Source organism: Gopherus flavomarginatus, chromosome 1 (assembly GCF_025201925.1).
Source record: "Gopherus flavomarginatus isolate rGopFla2 chromosome 1, rGopFla2.mat.asm, whole genome shotgun sequence".
Lineage (NCBI taxonomy): Eukaryota > Metazoa > Chordata > Testudines > Testudinidae > Gopherus > Gopherus flavomarginatus.
In genome coordinates, this window is record NC_066617.1 from 65,221,350 (window position 1) to 65,238,340 (window position 16,991).

The 16,991-nt window shown below is 40.6% G+C and overlaps 1 protein-coding gene and 1 long non-coding RNA gene across 2 annotated transcripts in view; one reads left to right on the forward strand and one right to left on the reverse strand.

Moving 5' to 3' along the window:
• Positions 1–16,991, reverse strand: part of PPM1H (protein phosphatase, Mg2+/Mn2+ dependent 1H) — a 215,571-nt gene that overhangs the window by 98,167 nt on the left and 100,413 nt on the right. The window contains exon 2 of the mRNA XM_050923794.1: positions 10,167–10,335. Within this exon, the coding sequence (XP_050779751.1) occupies positions 10,167–10,335 (169 nt within the window). The remainder of the gene's footprint in view (positions 1–10,166; positions 10,336–16,991) is intronic.
• The window catches only part of LOC127034925 (uncharacterized), a 105,582-nt gene that overhangs the window by 33,224 nt on the left and 55,367 nt on the right, over positions 1–16,991 (forward strand). The gene's annotated exons all lie outside the window — the stretch shown is intronic.

Below are 16,991 nucleotides of genomic sequence, written 5' to 3' on the forward strand. Positions count from 1 at the left end.
GTACAGCATTGATGAAACCCATACTGGAATACTGAATCTTGTTCTGGTGTCCACATTTTAAAAAGGGATTTTGAAAACTAGGGAAGGTGCCAAAAAGAGCCACAAAAACAATTACAGGGCTAGAGAAAATGCCATATAGTGAGACATCTGAAGAGCTCAATCTGTTTAGCTTATCAAAAAGAAGACAGAGAGGTGACTTGATTACAGCGTATAAGTATGTTCAAGGGGAGGAAAAAAACCCTGATACCAGAATGTGCTTTAATCTAGAGGAGAAAGGCATAACAAGAACACATGGATGGAAGCTGAATCCATACAAATTCAAATGAGAAATAAGGCACACATTTTTATCACGCAGGGTGATTGACCATGGGAACAAACTATCAAGGGAGTTGATGGATTCTCCTATCTCTTGATATCTTCAAATCAAGGCTGGCTCCCTTTCTGAAAGATATGCTTTAGCCAAATGCAAGCTAGGCTTTAGTCAAACCAAAGTTATGGGGTTCAGTACAGGGATAACTGGGCAAAATTTAATGGTGTATGATATACAGGAGGTCAGATTAGATGAGCTAATGGCCCCTTCTGGCCTTAAATTCAAGATATCTGTGAAAGCAGCATCCCATCCAATCTCATTAACTAGAAACATGGGGTGAAATTCAGGCATCTTTGGTTTCAGCGGCACCAAAATTTGACCCATTTCTTAGAATGACTCAAAATTCACACCAGTGCTGGTTGAATCAATTCTTTCAAAGCTGTTTTTCCATAGAAAATTGGGTTATTGTCTGACTGAAATTTTTCACCAAAAGTGTCTGCTTACTTTGGAAAAATTCGATATTTTGTAAAAAACAAAAATTCCCAAACTCAAAATATTTCTATTCAAAATGGTGCTGTTGGCTCATGCGAGTTGTAGTTTGAGTTACTTATGCTCCCATTCTCCTCTGTGGGCCTGGCTCTCTGGCTGGACTATAATTTCCCATGAAGTACCATGGCCAGTGACCGCTATCACAGATGCCCTTCCCTCACAAAGAGAGGAGAAAGTGGTGCATCGTGAAAGATGCAGTCCGGCCAAAGAACCCATCCCACAGAGGAGAGCATAAGGCACCTGCACTATACTCGCATGAGACTAGGTGGCTCCATTTTTGAATAAAAATACTTGTTTTTCAGCTGAAGTATTTTGATGTTTGATATTCCAAAAAGTTTAGAGGGTTTTGTCAAAATTTTCAGCAGAAGCCTCTCTCCCCCTACCCCCCTCCATTTAAGGAAGGGTCTTGCTGGTCAGAGGGGGCACTATGCCAGCATGGCTTTCTAGTTCTGTCAGCAGCGCTTCTTCTGTAGAAGTAGTATTCTCTGGACAAGTGGCCCTCCCTGGGTTAGGAAGAGAGCCTGAATGAGTCAGCGTACACACACATTTCCTCTGTCTCTCACTTGCTCACTTATGCACCTAACTCCTTCAATACTCATTTCCTGTGCCCCAGCTGGGTGCATAATCACCAGGCTCTGCCTCAGGATCAGGGAGAGCAGGCGGCACTCCTAACCCAGCTGCAGCTCACACACTCCTTATCCTCCTTGTCACCCATAACTATGGGAAGAGGAAGGAATAGTATCATCCACAGACATGCATGCCATCAGCAGGGCTACAAAACAGATGAAATTAACTCAGTTTCTTAAAGATCTTGCTCTTGGGGGCTGCTCCAGCCAAGAGCCTCAACTTCACCAGAGCAGGGAAGGGAATCAACTTCCTCTTAGGCGGGCGGCATGGATGGGGCAGACATAGCTGCTCTAACCCTATCTCCCTAAGCTGCCCACATGAGAGATCACTCACTGAGGTCCAGTACTGATTTACCCCTGCATCCCCTGAGGCAGCACAGCAGACCACGGGCCCCCTTTGCAGTATAATAAAGTATCAGATACCAGAAATCCCTGACAAACAAAATATTTTCACCATGGCATGCCCCTAGCAACAGTAAATGAATTTGGAATGATGAAGCTTATCCGTTCTAACTTGGCAGGCAGCATGGGGCAGTGGAGGGGATACTGAGCACTCAGGAGACCAGGGTTCCAGTCCAAGCCTCCTCCTGGCATGCTGTGGGACCGTGGGCAAGTTATCTCACCTTTCTGTGCCTGTTTCCCCTTCCACACCTTGTCTATCTTGTCTGTTTAGACTGTAAACTCTACAGCACAGAGACTCTCTCTTACTGTGTGTGTGAGAGAGAGAGAGAGAGAGAGAGAGAGAGAGAGAGAGAGAGAGAGAGAGAGAAAAGAGTGGCCAGTCTGATGGGGCCCTGGTCTCACTTGGGGCCTCTAGGTGCTGCTGTAATGGAAGTAATGAGAATTTCAATGAATTCTATTAAACAAAATAATATGTTTTAGTTTGGGGCTAGAGGAGACGTGGAACACATGGCTACCTACTGGCAATCTTTCCTGAGAGGGGACAGGCAAGAAATCATGAGACACTCCCATTTTTTTATATTATATTAATTTATTTTTAAAGAACAATTTTAAAAGGCTCCTTTTAAAGAAAGAAATTTTTTTTTTAGCTTGTGATGCCTCTCAGAATATGCACGTACAGGAAGAGGGATGGTCCCATGACAAGGACATTACATGGGACTTTGAAGCCCAGGTTGTTTTTTGCTCCTCCACAAATTTTCCTTGTGACACTGAGCAAATCACTTAGGATCTGTCTACACTGGCAAGTTTCTGCACCACAAGTTATACCACTTCTATTAAAACCTTGGAATTCAACTGCTGATGCGTATCCACACTGTGCTCCTTGTGATGCTGGAGCACATCCACATTAGCAGCTCTTAGAACGGCAAAGACAGCAGTGCATTGTGGTAGCTACCCCATGGTGCAAATGGCTGCAGAGTGCTTTGGGAAGGGTTTGCAATGCCTCATCGGCAGGCACAGTGTCACATGATGCAGGTTTCCCAATCCCATTGTTCCATAAGCATCCTACTACATTACCAGCTGCTTTTCAACTGATGGGCGGGGGGAGGGGGAGGGAAAAGGACTCTGTGTATGTGCGTGTGTGTGTGTTGGAGGGAGAGAGACAGTGTGTTTGGGGGGACAGAGTGTCAGCATGCTGTCTTGTAAGTTCAGACAGTGGCAGGAAGCAAACAGTCCTGAGGCAGGGGAAGGGGAAACCTCCGACATCAGCCCCTGCCTCCCTCCCCAGGCTCTCTGCACAGCACACTCTCTCTGTCTCACACCCCCCACCCCTGGGTTCAACAGCACAAGCATCCCACATTAATGGTTTGCTTTGTGTCCCAGAGCAGATCAGCACAACATGCAAAGGCCATCAAACGGTACTTTGAAAAGGAAGGGGCGCATGTCTCCATGGCAGCCGAGTTCAAAACAATGAGCAGAGCGGTCACTTGCTGCATTATGGGACGGCTCCGGAGGCCAATTAAAGCGCAGAAAGCAAACCAGTGTCTACACTAGTAATACAGCGCTGGAGCCTCTGTGCAAATAGCCTTACGACTCTCAGCGAGGTGGTTTTTTTGCAGCACTTCAACTGAGGAGTTTCTGCGCACAAAGTGGCTTGACAGTGTGTTCCTGTCTGCAGTCTGAGCACAAAAAGCTGTTTTACTATGCATAAACTTGCCAGTGTACACAAGCCCTTACTCTTTGCCTCAGTTCCCCACTCGTAAAATGAGAATAATGGTAGTTCCCTACAATAGAGAGGTGTGAAGATCAAAATATTGAAGATTGTGAGACATTCAGATATTACGGTAATGAGGGCTAAAAAAATACTTTCTGCTGCTGCTGCTTAGTGACTTGGTCACATATTTTTTTATTTCAGTGGCAGTCACAAAGCAAAGCTTTGAGTAACCAGAATGGCTAGCCAATTGTTTTTGTGGCGGGATAGTGAAGAGCACAGTTCACAAATTTTTTCCCCGTGAAATTAGCTTTAAAAATATCAGTTCAGTCTGTTGCATTCTATAAAGTAACTGTCTCTCAATCCGGTCTCTCCCCCTCCACTTCTTGTTTGGCTGGTCAGAGTCCTACAACTGGAAATTTAATTAATCAAAACATAATAATAATAATATAAAAAAATCTAAAGTATGTATTTTTAAATTTGGGAAGGATGCAGACCTTTGACTAGGCACCGGAGAAATAATAATAATAATAAGCAGGCATCTCACTGCACTGAATCCCAAAATGCATTTCTACTCTGCTGTGAAATGTCATCAGCTTCAGGCTCCGCTGCTACTGGACGTGGCTGAAAGCTAGAACAGCAGTCTCCTGGTTTTGTAATTATAAAATAAATTAATTTTGACCTTTTAAAAATATACAGGCTTTAGAGATGTGGCCTCTGTTTTTAAGAAAGCAACAGACAAAGAGTCATATGAGAGAATGCATGTATGTGCACAATAAGAACTTGAATCACTGACAAAAATCATGCAGTACACAGCAATACAATTTGGGGCAAACTTTCAGGCAGGCTGGAAACTGGCCTCCCATTGCAGATGAAATGCAGGTGCAAATTTCAATAGTTGGATATCCAACTACTTGATTAGCACCTGCAATCTGGTATTTAGAAATGTATTCTTTAGAAATGGTTCCTGCAATGAATCATAAGTGCAATAAAATGCACCCAATTTTTTTCCAAATGCACCCTCAAAATGCAAGCTGGACCATTGAAAATATATACCTGTGGGTCTAACAATAAAACAGAAGTGGGCCAGTTGTCACCTTCGCTAATCAAATGGTTGGTGAAACACTTTCTGATGTCACAAATGGCACGTACATTAGGCACTGTTGTGCAACGAACCTTAAGTCACACAAAAAATAGATACTCTTTGAAACTGGATGTGCATGAATGACACTACGGTATTAACCAATCAAAATTATCCTGCTTTAAGTGAATATTGTCTCATATTAGTGAATTATAAGTACTAATATTAAATCCTGCATTCTGACTGGTCAGCAACCATGGCAATATCCTCACACAATATAATAGGTTGGAACTTGTTTTATTTACTTAACTGTATCTAATATCGTCAGGGCACTCTCTCCTCCCCACAGCTGCTGACAATCCAAAACACAGAATTTAATGATATTTTAATACAGTTTCTAAGTATAATCTTTGCAATTAAAACAAATGCCCAATCTTGGATCAAACCTAATTAAGTATTTCCTTTAGGATCAGGCTTTTGGATTATTTTTCTTCTTCTGCTTTTGCTGTTATTTTGTCAATTTTATTTAAAAAAAAAAAAAGTTAATTTCCTTTTTCCAGGTTTCCTTGCTTTTTGTGGGCAAAAAAGTAGCCTTGCATCTCTTTCTTGCTTCTCCTCCTCTGTATAGTCCCACCTTCCTCCTCCTCCATCTCTTGGGAGGCTCTAACTTTACAGCTCAGCTTTGAGGAATTGGGTCCCAGTCCTTCAAGCTGATGCACATAGGCAGCTTCCTGTCCCCATGCAGAGCCCCACTGATTTCAATGGGGCTCCCCCATGTGGACAGACTCCCACAAATGTGAAAACAGTTTGCAGGATCAGGGACCTAGTGCAGTGCTTCTCTCCCACCTCCAGCTGCAAAGGGAAGTCTGCTGGAAGCCACTTGCTGATATTGCACCAGATGGCAACTTCTCTTGAAAACTAAATTTTAGTATTAATTGGCAGGCATTTCACACATCTCCAAGCAGCACTTCGATCATCCTGGTTCGCGGGGGCTGGGGATTTCCAGTTACTTTGATCAAATGTTAAATGAAAAGGATTTCACAACTTCCAAATTTGGCTGCCATTTAAAAGTAATACAAGTGTCCCACGGAATGTGAGAAAAACGGAAGATGGGAGAAGCAAGAAAAGGCATGGGAGCTTGCAGAGTATGCTCTGTCAAGTAGTAAAGAAATCTGAAGAAAAGAAAAACAGTATTAATAAATCAAAAGATTTTAAAATTTAATTTGCATTTTCTTTTTAATTGTTTTAACTATTTTAAAATACCTTTTCCTTAAACAATTATTTAATAAATCCTTTCCCTCTCCCCCCCTTCCTTCCTCTATTTACATGGAACCCTTTAATAATCACAGTAAGATTTCAGAGTGTGTGTCATGCTGGGATATCCCTACTGAGTGGTTGCAGAACTCAATTTTGGCCTTTTTCCTAACAGCCCATGAGGTGAAACAACACCCCAGCAAGACACACACATGAAGTGTCTCATCTCTTTAATTCTACATACTAATGTCATTCAGAAGAGCCTGCATATTATATAATCTTCCTCATATTAAAAAAACAAAATCTTATCATAGTAACAATACAGTATCCTTAGCACTGAGACAACACCAAAGGCAGATACAGATAAAAGATCTGCTAAGCTTTAAGTAATACAAATAATTAATAATAATAAAGATGTAACATCTTGTCTTTTTTCATAGGTTCAGTCCAGAACACACACACAACCAGAAAAAGAAAACCTCTGCTAGCTGCTGGAGCAAGACTGCCCTCTAGTAGCAAAGTTTCTCTAGCCATATGCTCCCTTTTTTGGGAAAATATATTTGCAATTTTAAATCTGCAAGCACTAGTCGGATAAATGACTTTGTAAGGTGCACTGCCCCATAGTGCTAATACATATTATAGCATCCTCTCGTGGTCTCTAGCAAATATGGAGGTAGATCTATAGACAGGATATATACAGAAAATGTATTAAGGATGGGATAGCAAATAATACCATAAAATATTGTCATACTATCATGGAGACCCATGGTGCCTTACCTGGAATACTGTGTTAATTTGTGGTCAGTCTCTTTCAAAAAGAGATACAGCAGAAATTGAAGAGGCCCATATACAGGTAACAAAAATTAGAATTATGGTAAAACTTCTGTGTGTAGGAAGATTGTAAAGATTAGGACTCTTCACTTTAGAGAAGAAAAGGCATAAAGTAGTAAATTAAACAACAAATAATATGAAGAAAGTAAACCTCAGATTCTATAAACTGTTTTTCATAACATGGGAACATTTAACTAGGCCGGAAGTCAGCAAGTTTAAAACTGATAAAAAGAAATAGTTTAAAAACGTAATTAACTTGTGGAACTCTCATCATGGAGAAGATAATGAGAACATCTACTGATTAATGAGTTACATTTATCTAGAATTAAAAATCATGTAAACTAGGGATAAAAAACCACTAACTGCCTTTGATTGGAAAAACATATTCCCTTTGAATAAACTATTACATAAATAGACAAACATAAGGTTTTTACCTTCCTATGAAGCATTTGATTGTGGCAACAGTTAGAGACAAGAAACTACATTAGATGGAATATTAGTGTGATCTGGCATGATACTTCCTATGCTCCATGAACATCAAAACAGTATATTAGGCAAGAAGACAAAAACAGATGCAACAGCTAACAGTACATGTATCAAATTAGTACCATTAGTACCTGCAGGATGCTAGCATGGTCTTCACTTGTTTTAAAATGAAATACCAAATGAGGTACACATGTGCAATTACTGTCACTGTGTGTACAAGTCATGCATTGCATGTTTATATGGGTATGATAATAATTTGTATATGCAAATACTGAATAGATTTGCTGAATCTCAGTGTTTGTTTGAATTAGTTCAATGCATAACTGAAAGACTATTTTGCCTATGCAATTGAAAGTTTAACTTGTCAGGACCTTGACAAAATCTGTAAAGGAGCTTGAGTGACATTTTTAAAAGAGCCTTATTACTATTTGATGTCATAATTCTCTGCTGTCCTGGTGTCTTGAACAATTTCAAACTCACTCTGTCCCAGTTTTCTTGGTTTTGATATTTAAGACCTTCCCTCACCACCTTTTACCTGTTCATACCCTTAGGGCAGAGACTGTGTTCTACCTGTTTGTACATTCGTTTCTGTAATTGAGAAGTTCCACACATATTTATGGTGCCTTTAAAATAATAATCCTAGTTTGTGAAAGACTGAGTGAGAAATGAAACTGAACACATGCGGAAGATTGCTGATTTGACAGGCAAGCACAAGCACCTAAACGGCACCAATGCATGCATTCTGTTATCGACACATCATATTTCAGTGTCATATAGTGTTTGCCTACACATACCAGTATATTCTTCAATGGCTAAGGCTATGTCATAAACAGATAAGAAAAGTTAATAGCACAGAAGTACTTTATATCTCTTTGACTGTAAAGGGTTAACAAGTTCAGTAAGCCTGGCTGTCACCTGACCAGAGGACCAATCAGAGGACAGGATACTTTCAAATCTTGAGGGAGGGAAGTTTTTGTGCTGTGCTGTTAGATTTTGGTTGTTGTTCACTCTGGGGGCTCAGAGGGATCAGATGTGCAACCAGGTTTCTCTCCAATCTCCCTGATACAGTTTCTTATAGATCCAGAATAGTGAGTACTAGGTAGATAAAGTGAGTTCGGTTTATGGTTGTTTTCTTTATTTGCAAATATGTATTTGGTTGGAAGAAGTTCAAATGTGTATTTGGCTGAAAGGAGTTCAAATTGGTATTTTGCTGAAAAGATTTTAATTTGTACTTGTATACTTGGGCTGGGAGAGTATTCCCAGTGTCTATAGCTGAAAGACCCTGTACCTATTCCATTTTTTTAAATTTACAAAGATAATTTTTACTGTTTTTTCTTTCTTTAATTAAAAGCTTTTCTTGTTTACGAACCTAATTGTTTTTTTATTCTGGTGAGACCCCAGGGGACTGGGTCTGGATTCAGCAGGGAATTGGTGGGGAGAAAGGAGGGAAGAGGGAGAGAGAGAGGCTGATTTCTCTCTGTGCCAGGATTACTTTCTCTCAGGAAGAGTCTGGGAGGGGGAAAGAGAAGGAGGGAGGAAGGTGAATTGTCCTCTCTGTTTTGTGATTCAAGGAGTTTGAATCACACAGTGATCTTCCAGGGTAACCCAGGGAGGGGAAGCCTGGGAGAGGCAACAGTGAGGGAAAGGGTTTACTTTCCTTGTGTTAAGATCCAGAGGGTCTGGGTCTTGAGGGTCCCCGGGCAAGGTTTTGTGGGGACCAGAGTGTACCAGGCACTGGAATTCCTGGTTGGTGGCAGCGCTACAGGTTCTAAGCTGGTGATTAAGCTTAGAGGAATTCATGCTGGTACCCCATCTTTTGGACACTAAGGTTCAAAGTGGGGAATTGTACCATGACAGGCTACGATTATGCACCAGGGCTGGAGCTGTCAGCAGGCAGCCTCGCAGATCTCAGCCACTGCGGGTGCCAGCCCCCAGCAGCTCCTAGGTGCTGGGAAGCAGGAGGATCCCAGAGCTCCCTAAGGGTCCTCCATAGTTCCCACTCACCACTTGGTTCCCCGCAGCAGCCCAACCGTGGCAGTGGACCCCCCACAGCGTTTCAGCCACGGTGGAAGGAGACCCCAAAGCCCACAGCTGCTGTGGTTGCTGGACCTTCTTCCCTCTCCATTTTGCCAAGGATATTTTTAGTAAAAAAATCACAGCTAGGTCACAAACATCTGTGAATTTTTGTTTATTGCCCGTAACCTGTCCGTGATTTTTACTAAAAATATCCGTGATAAAATCTGAGCCTTAACAACGGCCAATCATCCACCGATAGCAAGAAACCCTCTATTTGACTATTTATGTCAAAATCTGCCCACAGAAGAAATTTCTTCCATACCCAAGACTCTTAATGATTAGCTTATATCATGAAGTACATATATCCTTTTAACTTCTATTTATATATAAATACTGAGACTGTGTGTGATTAAGGACTATTTCTTTTATGAGTCCTACTAAGCTCTCTCAATACGATTTTGTGGCAGTGAATGCCACTGGTTAAATATTTATTGTAGTAAAAAAGTATTTCCTTTTATCTGTGTTAAATATGTTGACTTTAAATTTTGGTTACGTTCTCTTGGGCTTGTGTTATGAGAAAGGATCGACCGGCCCACCCAATGGACCTAGATCCTTCATTATTTTATAGCATGTCCCCAATCATTTTTTGTTTCCTCTCTAAATTAGAAAGCCCTCTAAGTGAGAAACGTTTTGCAGCATGTGAAATTCAAAATCCAAAAGTGGAGCTAAGTAAAATAAGCGAAGCTTTCTTTGATAAAGGAGAGCCAATTAGGTCAGAGAGGGCTAACAAGAAAATCTGCAACACTTTGCAAGAATTCTTGGGTTTTTCATTGGTCTTACACCATTGTCTACTTGTTAGTTTGTATTTCTGTTCTGATAGCAAAATGAGTGGAGGTTACTTACTGAGTTTTCTTTCAGTTGTAGTCCTTCTCCATTTGGCAGTGAGGACCTTCGTTTGGTGGATGTGTTTTTGTTTGGTGTAGAATTGGTGCCTCCAGTTTTCTTCTTTACAAGAAGCACTTCACAACTTGCTTGGTCTTCATTGTGTGTGCTCTTCCCTGCATTTATTACCCTAGAAAATACAAAAAGCATGTTAGTTTTAGCAAACCTCAGCAAACAGTGACAGAAGCTTTTAAGTGACTTACCAAAAATCAGAGGAATGTGGCCAGAAGGTTTCTAAATACTCATAAGCTTAAAGTTTGACCTTTGACATTTATGAGCATAAGATTTGTTTATGAGATATTTCATAAACAAGCAAGCATTTGGACCAGTACAAATTTAAAAATGACAACTACATGAACATTCATTAATTGAATCATTTCTACGACATCCATACAAGGAAACATGAATTTTAAACCAAAATTATACTGGAGAGATGCCTGATGAATGGATGAGTCTGGTAATGTTTGTACTTCCCAGCTAAAATACATTAAAAAGAAAGATTTATAATTGCTCTTTCCGTTTAATTCATATACCTACAATCACCCTCTAATAGCTATGGTTCATAATGGATAGGTCAGCTTCAGGAATCTAATCTGTCCAGTTCCTCTGTGGTACAAGCAGAACATATCTATTAAATAGAATGCTCTCCATACTGATGGCACAGAATGGAAGGAAGTGACAATTATAAAGCACTTAATCTTCAATTTAAAAAAAATGAAGAAACAGTAGGAAAGATGGTATGTGGGATGCAAAACTCCCAAAGAGGTGCTCCTGTCTCTTGCTTTGACAGGCTGGCAGAGGTTACCTGTAGTATGATGAAGTGAAAGGGACTCATTATACAGCTCTCTCTTTCCAAATTCATTTCTCTAGGCACAAAGATTGTAATGCAGTGTGCATTTGGGACATGGTGTTGTAATGTTGCATCAATATGGGCATGATAGAACATTGTTTTTCAGAAGCAACATTATCACATTTGTGTCAACGGCTCAAGTAAATGCAGAATTCTTATAGTTCTGCGTGCCAAGCCTATAAAACCTGGGCCAGACTCATGAAACCAGGGCAGTTCTGTGAATTTCAGGATAGACGATAATCTCCACAGCTGTTAGCCTGCAAACAGAAAGTGCAGGTCTCTAGCCAGACACTTTATGAAACAAAATGAGAGAGAGTCTGAAGTACGAATTCTATAAAAAAGAGCTTTAAAACCATGAGCGTAAGTATTTGATTCGAGTATTTCAGAGATTGGACATCAGTTAACGAAAACAAATGAACAAGCTCAAACCAACCTTAGATGCAGATTAATTATGCATTGTTTCAATGTGTGCATTTGTACTATACACGTTCAACAGACCTGGAAGGTGAGTGTGTACTGACCTGGAAGTACAATAGCCTCAGATGTGTGAGGAACCTGTACAACATAGGATTATGTCCCATTACAACAATATAAAGTTATTTCCCTTTTGATTAAATGATTGTCTCCTTCCAAGAACACATTTTCTAACCCATCCCACCCTCTCTCCAAACCATTCCAAGAACACATTTTCTAACCCATCCCACCCTCTCTCCAAACCATTAAGTCTCCTTGACAAATCATTGTGTGGCGAGAGGATACTCCTGTTGCTGAAGTTTTGGGCTTTTATTTTTTTAAATACATTGCACACTCCTGATAACCATGCAAAAGTACATGAACAACCCAGAAGCACCTCACAACCCATTTAATAAAATCAAACACCTGATTCCTCAGTTGCTGATTTTTTACCACAATTTGTGTACCACATTTTACACTCTTTGAAAATCCTTAATCAAAATTGCAGTGGTTTTTTTTTTTTTTTTTTTTTTTTTTTTTGAGTGGGGAGAAGGAGAACCACACAGACATACAAAAAGAATCACAGTCCACTCTAGGCATCATTTTACCTATTCTTACCAGATTAGAAAAATTCCAATTTCCATGTCACTCCATTTTAAGATAAAAATATCCTTTTCTCTTTAAGGGCAACTTGTTGCTTTATTGTATATAAATGAATATTTTTTTTTCTTTTACTAAAAGCAACTCAGTTGTACCCTGAAAAACGACACAGCCACTAACCACTAACTATAACCATACTTGTGAATGAACAGATCATTGAACACCAAATGTTACTCAGCTGTAATCTGACATACAAGAATTTGTACACAGTTAACATCTGTATGCATATTACCACCAGCTGTTTAAAAGGGTTTGTTGTACATAAATATCAACTGTGGATGAAACCATTTTGAGACACTTGCAAGTAAGGGATTAAAGGATGTGCAGTTTCAAGCTGTCAGCAGTTTTGCAACTCTGATTAACTCTTATGCCCAATATTTGCCAAGATGGAGTTTAGATATTTGGGTATAATGGGTTTCTGGTCTGAAGACGCATCATTTTCTGGATGCATTTGGAAGGCTGTAGTGTGATTTGAAACAGAAGAAGTGAAAGTACAAAGACAAAGGGTACAAAGGGTACAAAGTACAAAGGGTAAATAAGCCAATGGATATTTACTCCCTGATTGCCAATGTGACAAACTAGCTAAAAGCATTACTGAGCAACAGAAAGCCTAACTAAAGTACTGCATTATGGCTTCTAAATATCTTCTTGTAGCTTAGCCCATCATTTTCTCCTCCGCATGACTTGAAATGGTTTTCAAGTACCATTTAAGTCATGAACTTAAAAAGCTAAAGGAAAAGAAACATTAAAGCAGCAAAGCTGAGCATATAGGGTGTTCTTTACTGTGAGTCAATACTATTAGCTGCACCTGTTCTGCATAGATCCCAGAACTGCTCTAACTCTGTACTTAATGCTAGACTAAGAACTACTATTGTGAGAGACATTGTGACCTTCGGGGCTTGTTAGCTCTCTCTCTATACACACACACATACACACACACTTTATCAATCAAACCTCTCAAGGCACTGAATGGTCCCAAAAGGCAGAAAGAACAAAGTGACCCAATAGTAAGTAACCTGGTTTGGCAAAGCAATTACCATTAGACACCTGACGCTTTGTACTTCACTAGTCAGATGTGCCCATGAGTGGAACTGGTTGGTAGAAAGAGAAATGAGCAAAGGAACTTGGGACACATTCAAATTACGGCTTAGGAGGATCCTGAAAGCTATAGTCTGGCCATCTAACTCTTCTGTGAGGTATTTCAATGCCTCTTTGGCCTTTGTCTGATTAACTCCACTCTTTTGTCTCTGAAGAGGTTCTCTTATTCTGGAAATTCTGATGGAAACTTGAAACATCGCAATGTAGCAGTTCTTTCCAGCAAAGGCATCAAATGCTGCAGCTTCTAGGCACTGAACGTGGCTCTAACTTGATGCTGGGCCATCCCCGTACCCTCACACAAAAAGGCCTTGAACTTCTGCCACTTTTGTGAAAGGGATTCAGTGAAGGTCCAGGCTTCCCCGCCCTCCCCCAAAGCTTGGGCTGCATTTGGAGCATATATCGTTGATAATACCAAATTTTGATGCTCAGCACAGAAATCGATAACACCTTCTGGACAGCTTCAAGCAGCTCTGGGTGTTTTCTCCTGCTTGAAATCTTTTTCATCTGACAGTTTTAGCCCAATGTCAAGCAAATGCTTGGCCAAAGAGATGAGCCTTGCACTGCAACATGAAGACAAAAGAAAATTGCTCTTGAATGTTGTCATGCTCCCTTTGGAATTCATAAGTATCTGCTGGCTTAGAGTTGAGATGACAAAATATTTTAAAGACAGAATTCAGTGTTTTAAAGTTTTGCTCAATAACCCCAATAACTAGTGTATTCAAAACATTGTCTTTAAAGTATTTAAACAAACTGTACATCACCTTTAAAAACATAGGCTCAGGTTTTCAAAAGGAGCCTAAGGGAATTCAATGAAATTCAACGGATTTGGGCACCTAACTCCCTTAGGCCTCTTTAATAAATATGGATGGGATTTTCAAAGGTCCAGATTATAACTGGCCTGGAGTGGATGCACAAGCAGGTGTAGATGCTACCAGTGTGCACGCTCCTCTTCCCTGTGGCTCCCAAAGGCAGTCGTGAGTCTGTCTTTCTTCTCCACCATCAGACTATAGAGAATGGTGCTGGTATTTTTGCCCTCCACTTCCCACTCCCACAAAGCCGTGGCTTTAAAACTACAATATCACTCCAAAATATGGTGACTTAATTGTATTTTAGAAAGCAGGATATGATCAAAGAGCTTTAAAGAACTCAATATACTTGTAAAAGTAAACAAAGACTTTATATATTTAAAGGTGAGAGGACATCCAACAAGATACATCAGCAAAACATCCAAGTTTCTTGCTTATAGAACTACAGTGGCATGAAACAGATAATATAAAAGATGTATTGCTAAGTTCCTTTCACTCTATTTAGAGCAGAATATGCTCTCTTTTTCCACACTGAAACAGTAAAATCTTTCCTTCTGCTACCTGACACAAGTGTTCCAATTGTGTATCTGTGTTTCAAAATTCCAGTGTACCTACATTTTGCTTTACCAACTGGAAAAAGTGCAACAAATTTTGTTTTTATAGTGAAAATTTGGCTTCTGATATTACTTCTGTCTGAACTGCTAGACTAAGTCCACATTGTGAACTAACTGGAGGCCACTCCACTATACACATAAACCTGCCATGAACAAAACTGTGGGATGCAATTAGGGTGATCAGAGAGCACAGGGGTAGGCAACGTATGCATGTGTGCCGAAGGCGGCACCCAAGCTGATTTTCAGTGGCACTTGCACTGCCCTGGTCCCGGCCACCGGTCTGGGGGGGCTCTGCATTTTAATTTAATTTTAAATGAAGCTTCTTAAACATTTTAACAACAACAATAGTTTAGTTATATATTAAAGACTTATAGAAAGAGACCTTCTAAAAACGTTAAAATGTATTACTGGCACGCAAAACCACTGGGTAAAAAAGCAACTAGAGCATCCCCTGAGATAGTGCTTGGGGTGTGCTACAGACCGCCGGGATCGGATTGGGATATGGATAGAGACCTCTTCAATGTCTTTAATGAAGTAAACACAAAGGGGAAATGTGTGATTATGGGGGACTTCAACTTCCCGGATATAGACTGGAGGACGAGTTCTTGCAAGAATAATGGGGGTCAAATTTTTCTGGATGTGATAGCGGATGGATTTCTTCATCAAGTAGTTGAAGCACCTACCAGAGGGGATGCCATTTTAGATTTGGTGTTGGTGAGCAGTGAGGACCTAGTAGAAGAAATGGTGGTAGGGGACAACCTTGGTTCGAGTGATCATGAGCTGATTCAGTTCAAACTAGATGGAAGGATAAACAAATGTAGATCTGGGATTAGGGTTTTTGACTTCTCGAGGGCTAATTTTAAAGCGTTAAGGAAATTAGTTAGGGAAGTGGATTGGATGGAGGAATTAGTGGATTTAAATGTGGAGGAGGCCTGGAATTACTTTAAGTCACAGCTGCGGAGACTGTCGGAAGCCTGCATCCCGAGAAAGGGGAAAAAAACCATGGGCAGGAGTTGTAGGCCAAACTGGATGAGCAAGCAACTCAGAGAGGGGATTAGACAAAAGCAGAAAGCTTACAGGGAGTGGAAGGAAGGCAGGATCAGTAAGGAAAGCTACCTTGCTGAGGTCAGAACATGTAGGGATAAAGTGAGGAAGGCTAAAAGCCACATTGAACTGGAACTTGCAAAGGGAATCAAAACCAATAGTAAAAGGTTCTACAGCCACATAAATAAGAAGAAAACAAAGAAAGAAGAAGTGGGGCCGCTATACACTGAGGATGGAATGGAGGTTAAGGATAACCTAGGCATGGCCCAACATCTAAACAAGTACTTTGCCTCAGTTTTTAATAAGACTAGTGAGGAACCTTGCGATGATGGAGGGATGATAAACGGGAATGTGGATAAGGAAGAGGATATTACCGCAACTGAGGTAGAGGCCGTACTTGAACAGCTCGATGGGACGAAGTCGGAGGGCCCGGACAATCTCCATCCGAGGATATTAAAGGAACTGGCGCGTGAAATTGCGAGCCCGTTAGCGAGAATTTTTAAGCAATCGATAAACTCGGGGGTTGTGCCGTATGACTGGAGGATTGCTAATGTAGTTCCTATTTTTAAGAAAGGGAATAAGAGTGATCCGGGTAATTATAGGCCTGTTAGCTTGACGTCTGTAGTATGTAAGGTCTTGGAAAAAATTTTAAGGGAGAAAGTAGTTAAGAACATAGAGGTCAATGGTAATTGTGACGAATTGCAACACGGATTTACTAAAGGTAGATCGTGCCAAACCAATCTGATCTCCTTCTTTGAGAAGGTGACGGATTACTTAGATAAAGGAAATGCGGTAGATATAATTTACCTAGATTTCAGTAAGGCGTTCGACACGGTTCCGCACAGGGAGCTGTTAGTTAAATTGGAAAAGATGGGAGTGAATATGAAAGTTGTAAGGTGGATAAGGAACTGGTTAAAGGGGAGACTCCAGAGGGTCGTATTGAAAGGTGAACTGTCGGGCTGGAAGGAGGTCACCAGTGGAGTCCCTCAAGGATCGGTTTTGGGACCGATCTTATTTAACCTTTTTATTACTGACCTTGGCACAAAGAGCGGGAATGTGCTACTAAAGTTTGCGGATGACACGAAGCTGGGGGGTATTGCTAACACGGAGAAGGACAGGGATACTATTCAGGAAGATCTGAACCACCTTGTAAACTGGAGTAATAGAAATAGGATGAAATACAACAGTGAAAAGTGCAAGGTCATGCATTTAGGAATTAATAATAAGAATTTTGGATATATGTTGGGGGCGCATCAGTTGG